The sequence below is a fragment of the Tursiops truncatus genome, chromosome 14 (genome assembly GCF_011762595.2).
Source record: "Tursiops truncatus isolate mTurTru1 chromosome 14, mTurTru1.mat.Y, whole genome shotgun sequence".
Classification (NCBI taxonomy): domain Eukaryota; kingdom Metazoa; phylum Chordata; class Mammalia; order Artiodactyla; family Delphinidae; genus Tursiops; species Tursiops truncatus.
This window is the reverse complement of record NC_047047.1, coordinates 64,939,225-64,947,686: the sequence shown is the minus strand read 5'-3', so window position 1 is coordinate 64,947,686 and position 8,462 is coordinate 64,939,225. Positions and strand designations below refer to the sequence as shown.

At 43.3% G+C, this 8,462-nt stretch overlaps 1 protein-coding gene across 8 annotated transcripts in view; it reads left to right on the top strand.

The window, feature by feature from the left end:
- Positions 1-2,079: 2,079 nt before the first annotated feature.
- Positions 2,080-8,462, top strand: part of LCLAT1 (lysocardiolipin acyltransferase 1) — a 257,617-nt gene continuing 251,234 nt past the window's right edge. For 2 of the 8 annotated variants that reach the window (XM_073791469.1, XM_019942982.3), the window contains exon 1: positions 2,083-2,207. In XM_073791469.1, the coding sequence (XP_073647570.1) occupies positions 2,116-2,207 (92 nt within the window). In that variant the 5' untranslated portion in view covers positions 2,083-2,115. Of the gene's footprint in view, positions 2,208-8,462 lie in introns of all 8 variants that reach the window. The other 6 variants (XM_019942977.3, XM_033838785.2, XM_073791471.1 and 3 more) reach the window with 4 other exon arrangements.

Genomic DNA, 8,462 nt, shown 5'->3' with positions numbered 1-8,462 from the left:
TTTATGAAAATGGAAAAGCAGAGGTGCACAGAGCCAAGTGAATGACCCAAAGTCACATGGCTTAAGGAAGTGGGGTGATGACCAAGATTCTCTCTCCTGATCAAAATGGAATTCTCAAAATCTTGGAAACTTGGCAAGATCAAATAGAGCATATGCAAATTCCTATTGGAACAGGAAGAAAGTAGGGAAGGGATCTATGAAAGGGATCATTAAGGGGAGAGGAGACTTGCTCCCTCTTCAAGATGCCATGAAGAAATAGGACATGTTAAAAATATATTTAAAAAATGTTCAAAGGGAGGCACCAAGCCAGGGACTTTAAATAAGAGAATAACTCTCCTCTCACTCAGGAGTGGTCAATGTAGAGTATGTTTCCCCTGTAAAGGTGAAGAAAGAGGAACAGAAATAGCAAACATCAAAGAACAAACGAGGGAAGTTTCCATAAACAGGGTCATGGAGATGAGTGAATATAGAGAAGGTTAATCAAGAAAAAGAACAAAGAGAAAGATGGCAAGTGGCACATAGGAGGGAAAGGTCCAGAATGTATCTGCCTTCCAAGAGCTGCAAGTCGTCACAAGAGACATCACTGTTCAAGAAAGCAGCAGCCATCAGGCTGATGAGAGGGGCCATGCTCCAGAGTACTGTAACCTTACTGCTGAGGACCACACAATTTCCCACAAATGTGGAGAAGTATGGAAAAACGGTAAAATGACAAAAGGGTGCGGCCAAATGGTGTCAATTTAATTTAATGTACAGCTGTTGGGAAGGAAATCAATTGTTCAAGGAAAGAACGCTGGTGAAAACTTGGGATGAACACAGAATCTCTGCAGCCTTCCTATCCTTAGAGTTTCCACATCTCTGCTCCAGTTCGGCTGGCTTCTCCCCACTTCTTTGCCTAGGAGGGCCATTAGCAGCACCTTGCCTATCTTCAGAGCATCAATTTTTCTCTTTGTGCAAAGAGAAACAATTGACACCTTTCAAGTGAAACGTATAAAGAAGACCAAGAATATTTGAGAAAAGGAAACCCAATCCTCTTTCCCCCGATGCTCACAAAGGCAGTAATTTATCAACATAGGTAACTAAAGTTTAGTTTAATGAGCATGCGATATCCTAGTATCTACAGCTCAACTTAACTCCATCTTGTCACATCTTCCTGAAATACAATCAGGAGTTGGTCAGTCCGAGTGTTATTCTGCGAATCCATTGTTCTACACTATGTCTCGGGCCTAGTCTCAAAAGGGTCACATTGGCCATCTTCCAAGGAGCCTCTTGTCTGTAAATTAGCTCTTGCATGAGAGACAAATTTCTCATCCTCTACTAAAGCTCACAGCCCCTGAGTGAAGAGAATGCTGTCTGTTTCAGGCCCAGAATCACCTAAGTTCTTCACTGTGCAAATAGACAACTCTTCCCACATCCCCTGACGTTTTGAGGAACCCCATTCTCAGGGGATAATTATTAAATTAAAACAAAAAAAGTTTAATACCCCTGCTCTTATATAAGCTAGGATTACAATCAACAGCAAAAAAAAAAAAAAAAAAAAAAAAAGAGAGAGAGAGAGCCAACTATGGCATAAACAAATAGGAGATTCACATTTCAAGTAGTGGAGATGTAGGTGGGTCGGGGAAACAGTTGCTCAATCATTCCACAGGGGACTTGGGCACTTTCTTTCCTTTCCTCCATCTTTGGCCTCCCGGCTTACATGTTCTGGCTTGTTGCCTCATGGTTGCAACCATGACGTTGTAGCCTTGCATCCATGTTTAAGGCAGTAAGAAGAAGAAATGATGAAGTCGGGGAGGGATAAATTGGGAGATTGGAATTGACATATACACACTACTATATATAAAATAGATTACTAATAAGGACCTTCTGCATAACCACAGGGAGCTCTACTCAATACTCTGTAATGGCCTATGTGGGAAAAGAGTCTAAAAAAAAGTAGATATATGTATAAATGATTCACTTTGCTGTACACCTGAAACTAACACAACATTGTAAATCAACTCTATCCCAATAAAAATTTTTTAAAAAGAAAAGAAACAATGAAGGGCTTTCTCCTTACAAGTCTTTCTTTTCACTCAGGAAGTTAAGACTTCTCCAGTGGACTTTCACCTACATTTCATGGACCAGACTGCATTACATGTCACTGCCGCTGTAAGGAAGCTGGGAAATGGAGAACTGTGCCTTTACCTCTGCACTGGGAAAGGAACAAGGTAAGGTAATTTAAAATGAATACTGATGAGCTATTGAATGATATCTGTCATAATTACTCCTTTGGCTCTTCAGCACCCAAGGTCCCTATTCTTTTACATATTCTCACCCTCCATTGCCAAGGAAGAAAACCCAAAGTCTCATCCAGTTCAAAGTCCAGGATCTCTGGTCACTGTGCAGAGCTCCCCACTGGGTCTGTGTGTGCCTCTCAGGACCACAGTCTGTAGGTTGAAAAGACAGCTTATCTGCCCCCATATACATGATATCCAAAGGTGTGGAGGGAACCAATAACCACAATAAAAACTCCAACCTAACTCAGACAAAGGGAAAGTAGAGAATTCACACTGGACCATAGAATATATCAAATCCTACTGATCAGAAAAAGAGGGAACATCTTGCCCTGGCAGTAAAGTAAAACCAATCTGGCAGGCCCTAGATCTGCTTTCTGGGAGGAAATTCCTTGCCCATTATTCTCAATTGTTATATCCTCACAAAAATTCTTTGTGACAAAATCTATACCCATTATAAAGATAAGAAAATTGAGTCACAGAGAGTAACTTGGACCACAATCATATAGAAGCAGAATCCAAACACAGACAATCAGACTGCAGCGTCCCCCTCCCCCTCCCCCAAAACTACAACCTCTGGTAACCACTGATATTTTAAGAGACAGCTGTCTTTTTTTTTTTTTTTACATTTTTGGCTGCGTTGGGTCTTTGTTGCTGCGTGTGGGCTTTCTCTAGTTGTGGCTAGTGGGGGCTATTTGTTGCGGTGCATGGGCTTCTCATTGCGGTGGCTTCTCTTGTCGCGGAGCATGGGCTCTAGGCGTGCAGGCTTCAGTAGTTGTGGCACGTGGCCTCAGTAGTTGTGGCTCACGGGCTCTAGAGTGCAGACTCAGTAGTTGCGGCACGTGAGCTTAGCTGCTCTGCGGAATGTGAGATCTTCCCGGACCAGGGCTTGAACCCATGTCCCCTGCATTGGCAGGCAGATTCTCAACCACTGCGCCACCAGGGAAGTCCCAGACAGCTCTTAACTTTAAAACATCTTCTGCTGGCTGCCCCAGAACAAATTCAATGACCCACCTTAGCCTTGAGGGCTTAAGAAAGAAATCTCAACAAGGAAATAGATCTTTATACAGTAGATGCTGGTGTTCTAAGGATAAGGACATTTAAAATGCTCCCTCAGTTTTTTAAGATGAAAAAGTTCTGGAGATTGGTTGCACAACAATTTGAAATATACTTAGCACACTTAAAAATGGTTACGTGATAAATTTTATATTTGTGTTTTATTACTATTTTTTTAAAAAGCTCCCTAGGAAGCTACAGGACATTTTTTAAAGTAGGACAAAACATAATATGCTATGAATGCCTTATCGGTAATAATTGTGTCAGTTTGTCATGTTTTAGTTAGGAAGGCACTTTTATACTCTTTCCATTTTATCCTTACAACCATGTTGATTGATGGGTAGAGAAGATTTTCATTATCCTCATTTTATGCACATGCAAAATGAGATCATAATAAACGTCTGCCCAAGGAGGCAGAAGCTGTGATTAAACATAGGTCTTGTGATTCCACAGTTAAGTGTTCTCACAATACTGCACTCTTAGTGAGAAAAGAGGGGAAAGTGTGATGGAGGGCTTAGGAACTGATATTTATAGGCATCCATTCCATGCCAGGCACGAGGCTCTGTGGTACCCAGGCATCATTACCTCTTTAAGCCGCAGTCATATGAGGTCAGTTCTCCTAGTATCCTGATTTACAGTTAGAGAACTGAGGTTCAGAGAGGTTAAATAACTTTCTCAAGGTCACCTGGCTAGTAATGGAAGCGTTGGATTCAAGACAGTATAAGATTTAGGAGCAGAAGGCAGCTGCAGGGAGAGGATGTACGTAGGAGGTGATTCAGCAGCACCTATTTTTGTGCCTCTAATTGTCCTCTGGTCAGGAAAGAATTTGAAGACAGTTGGCTAAATAAGTGTGGGAGGAGGAGGTAAGGGGCAAGCCACAGGTGCAAAGAACAAACCTTTTTCCGAAGGTAAGTGGAAAAGGGAACAAAGGATTACAATCTTGGGGATGTAGACAGGAAAGCAAAATTGCAAAAACCCAAAATAATGGTGTCAAGAGAACTGGCCAGAAGAGGAAAGACTACTTTAGAAAAAACAGAGAAAAAGGTGAAAGGATTTTTTTTTTTTTTTTTGCATGTGCTGCATTTATTAGAAAGCGATAGACAGTGTTTGTGGAAAATATGTGGGTTGGGCGGGGAAAATTATAAATACATTTGACATTAGCTAGTTTTTAAACAATTTTAAATGCTGAGGGATCCAGTGAGATAATGCATGGGAAATGCTTAAATTATAAAGTGTTATACAAAAGTAGAGTGGTACTTATTGTTGTATGAGTGTATTTATAATAAAACTGGAAAGGCGAAGAAAAACCAGGCCAAGGACCAGTGCTGATGCTTCACTGGGCTCTGCCAGGCTCTCATTGTGCTTGTCTGGCCCAGGAGGCTCCTCTTTATCTCAGTGAATTGCAGCCTCTGCTCCACCTCTGGCGCTGAGTGTTGATGTGGTCCAGGTGTTCAACAGCTGGCCCACATTTGCCCCAGGTGGTAGTATCTGAGGAATCAGTTGATCCATGTCTATGTATCGTTTGGGTTTTGCAAAATCCCATCACGAGCCTGAAAGACCAAAGTCATCTCATAGGACTCCCCCAGATTGGCTGGAAGACTAGCACCGTGTGTTGGAGAAGTGGGTTCTGGAAATGCAGGGGGAGGGGGAGGGAAGACCTGGAAAGGAGGAGGCATCTTACGTTTGTAGGGAAGGCACTCTTTCCTTTCCTGAGGGTTTCTGAAGGATACCCTTGGCTTCATGGCCATAGCTCTCTCACAGACCTTGCTGTTCTTCAGGTGGCACTGGTCATACCCCCTTTTCCCTTTTCTCATCTAACTCCGCTCCTCTCTTTTACTTTCCTCCCTCACTTTTCTTCTCTTGCTCTTTTCTGCTGGTCAATGAACATTTCCAGAGTAGATAACGTGGGGCTGAGAGACGGGCTAAGATGGGAGTTTTTTTGAAAGATGAACTATTCTTAAACCAGATGCCACAGGCAGACAGCCTCTCCTACCGCCTGGGGAATCGGGCTGTGTGAGCAGAGTCCAGGGTAGCAGGGGGATTTTTGCAGGAGCCATTCAATGATCCCTTCATTACAATAAAACCCATCAGTTTCCCTCCCTCCATGCGAGCCTTCGGGAGCCCCACACTGGGAGAGACAGTCCTGCAGCGAGGGCGTGTGTTTTCTGCTCCATCTCACCTAATGTGCTCAGAGCTGCTTGCTCCTGGCTCTGGGATCTGTTCGGCTTTTGAAGAGGCTAATTGTTCTGGAGACTGAAGGTTTAAAGGAGTGATTCTCAGTATTTTTGTTTCCAAGAGCCTCTCCCTAAACATTTGCTTTTGAAAGATTTGGTCTCCAAGCAATTAAATGACTTTTTTTTTTAATGACCCATTAAGATGACTGTGTTTCTCCATGTTCTAATTAATCATAGATGAATGTGTTTGCCAGTCAGGCTTCTGAGGAGCACAGCACTCGGTGTCCCCGAGCGGGTAGGTACAATGCAGCCGTGTGCAGCTCCAGTTGACATTTCAGACCTTTGAGGTCTGATGACTGATGAATGTGTTTCTCCCCCTTGGCTTCCCGAAACGTTTGAACACCCTTGGAGACCCAAGACACCCAGTCTACCTTCCTGCGGAACACTGCTTTGAAGTTCAGAAGGTGACGATTAAGGTGACAGATGAGGGGGACACTCAGGACCAAGAAACCTGGCCTTTGAAGGAGCACGTAGGAAAGAATAGATGCCCCAGGAATAGGGAGGGAGGAGTCCCGCCTGCGAGAGAAGGAGGAGCTCTGGACGGGGCGGATCCAGGTTTGATGGAGTTTGAAGCTCATGTCATTTGGGGGATCCTCTCAAAAGTAAAGGCTATACAATCACAAATACAAAAGTATGTACTGGACCTTGAGGGGTCCTGCAGGTTTAGGTTTACAAGCTTCCCAGAAAATCTGCTCTGGCCAGTGGAAGGCTTCCTTCTGGGGCTCAAACTCTGCTCAGGCAACCATGGGAGCTAATGCTACGGAGTTCCCTGGTCCGCCCAATTGGCCCTTTCCCAGGAATAGCAGCAGTGGTCATCTGGTTTGACACCTTGACCCTGAACCGACCCCCTGACCCTTGGCTCAGTGTGTATGACACCCTCATAGGTTTTCAACAAATGTTCTGAGAGCATCTATCTACATTATGCCAAGAATTGGGGTATAAAACCAAAGAAGCCAGACTCAGCCCCCAAGGACAAAACATGGTCATAGTGGTGCAAACATCAAAACGAATGTTTAAGATGGAGGTTGGTGAGGCGTGTTTGGTGTGTGCACAAGTGGCTCTGGAAGCACCCCAGAAGGGGTGGTTAACTCTGCCTGGGATGCAAGGAGAGAAGTTAAACACCTGGACAGTCTAGAAAGATGAAGTGCACCAAGCAAACCTTTATTTACTCCCTACTGCGCTAATATCAACACGTACATATACTTTCTTCATATTTCCTACAAAAATGGAATTATACTAGGGAGCCTAGGAGTGAAACAGATCTGGGTTTCCATCTCAGCTTGGCTACTCATTAGCTGTATGGTACTGGGGCAAGGTTTGTAAATATTTTGCAAAGCCTTACCTGAAAATAGGAACAATAATAATATTCAGAAGGTTGTTCTGAAATAAGACAAGGAATAGAAGGACGAGAGCGGTCACATAATGAGCACAAACAGCCTTGCACCTACATCTTTGCACAACTGAGAGAGTATTTCTGTGGTATTAGTTTCATGAACTGAAACTGTTGAGACTGGAGTCGCCTGTTTAAGTTTGTCACAGATATTGCCAATTGCCTTCCAGGTGGGACGCACCACTTAAAATTCCCACCAGGGATTAATGAGGTTTTCCCATCTACGTGTCAATACTAGGTACTATCAATCTTGCAAATGTTTTCCATGAAGGCTTTATTGGAACAGAAAGAAATAAGGAAATCCAAAGGAGAAGGTAGGGAGGCATAAGAAAATACATCAGAGGGTTCAAGAAGTCCTAGGAAGGAGAGGGAAGTCAAGGGCAGAGGGCTAACTGGCCCGTGTGCAGACAGACTCTTGCCTACTCTGCTCTGGTCCCAGAAGGATGAGGATGCTCCAGGGTCAAACCCCAGGAGTGACCCTCTGCCCTGGGTAGTGGGTCCCCAGGACTAAGGGCAGTACTGGGATAATTCCAGAAGCATTCATTGCCCAGGGTCTCAGGATCGGAGCCCATGACACTAGGCCACATTGCCTGTTCTTTTTGAGGGAGGCCCGTGGCAAAAGTCTCCCCCAAACCTCTGAAGTTTCAACCTAGGGCCACAGCAGACAAACCAGCAATTTCAAAACCACATTTTGAGAACACCAGTCTGTGGCATAGCTTTCCTCTGAGGGGTTCCATAAATAGTAGAGAAGTTCAGAATCTAAGTTCAGAAACTTTTCTAGAATAGCTCTCATGCCATCGTTTGGTCTCAGAGGCTGTCCAAGGCAGGAGAAGTTGCTGTGGACAGAACGCCTGTAATTCATATAGACTTGCATTAAAATCTCTAGCTCCGCCACTTACTAGCTAGCTGACTTCATTTTATTTTGTCTTATTTTTTAGCTGTGTGACTTTAAATTTAGTTACTTCATTTGAAAAATGGGGATAATATCTTCCCCTAGAGGGAGAATCTTCTTGTGAAGATTACATAATAAAATCTATGTCAGGGGCTGGGCTCATTAACTAATGTGCATTCCCTTTTCCCCTAATCCTGAGTTTGTGACTGTGCCGCAAACACACCTGGACTGGATTTTATGTGAGGCAGCTTAGTGTGTTTGAGTTGGACTTTTTGTAGAGTTAAAAAAAAAAAAAAAGTATCGTTGCCCCAGTATCTACTCTCCTAAAGCACTGCTTGTATTGAAAGATCACTTGTGACAAATCTGTGAATATGATAAAGCAAAAAACTATTGAATCATATACTTTAGGTGAGTGAATTGTATTGTATATGAAAAACATCACAAAAAAATTGTTAAAAAAAGATTATTTGTGGAGGTTAGTTTTTTTTTTTTTTTTAAAGTAGTTGTGTATTCAGTATTTTATTTATTTATTTTAGGCTGTGTTGGGTCTTTGTTTCTGTGTGAGGGCTTTCTCTAGTTGCGGCAAGCGGGGGCCACTCTTCATTGCGGTGCGCGGG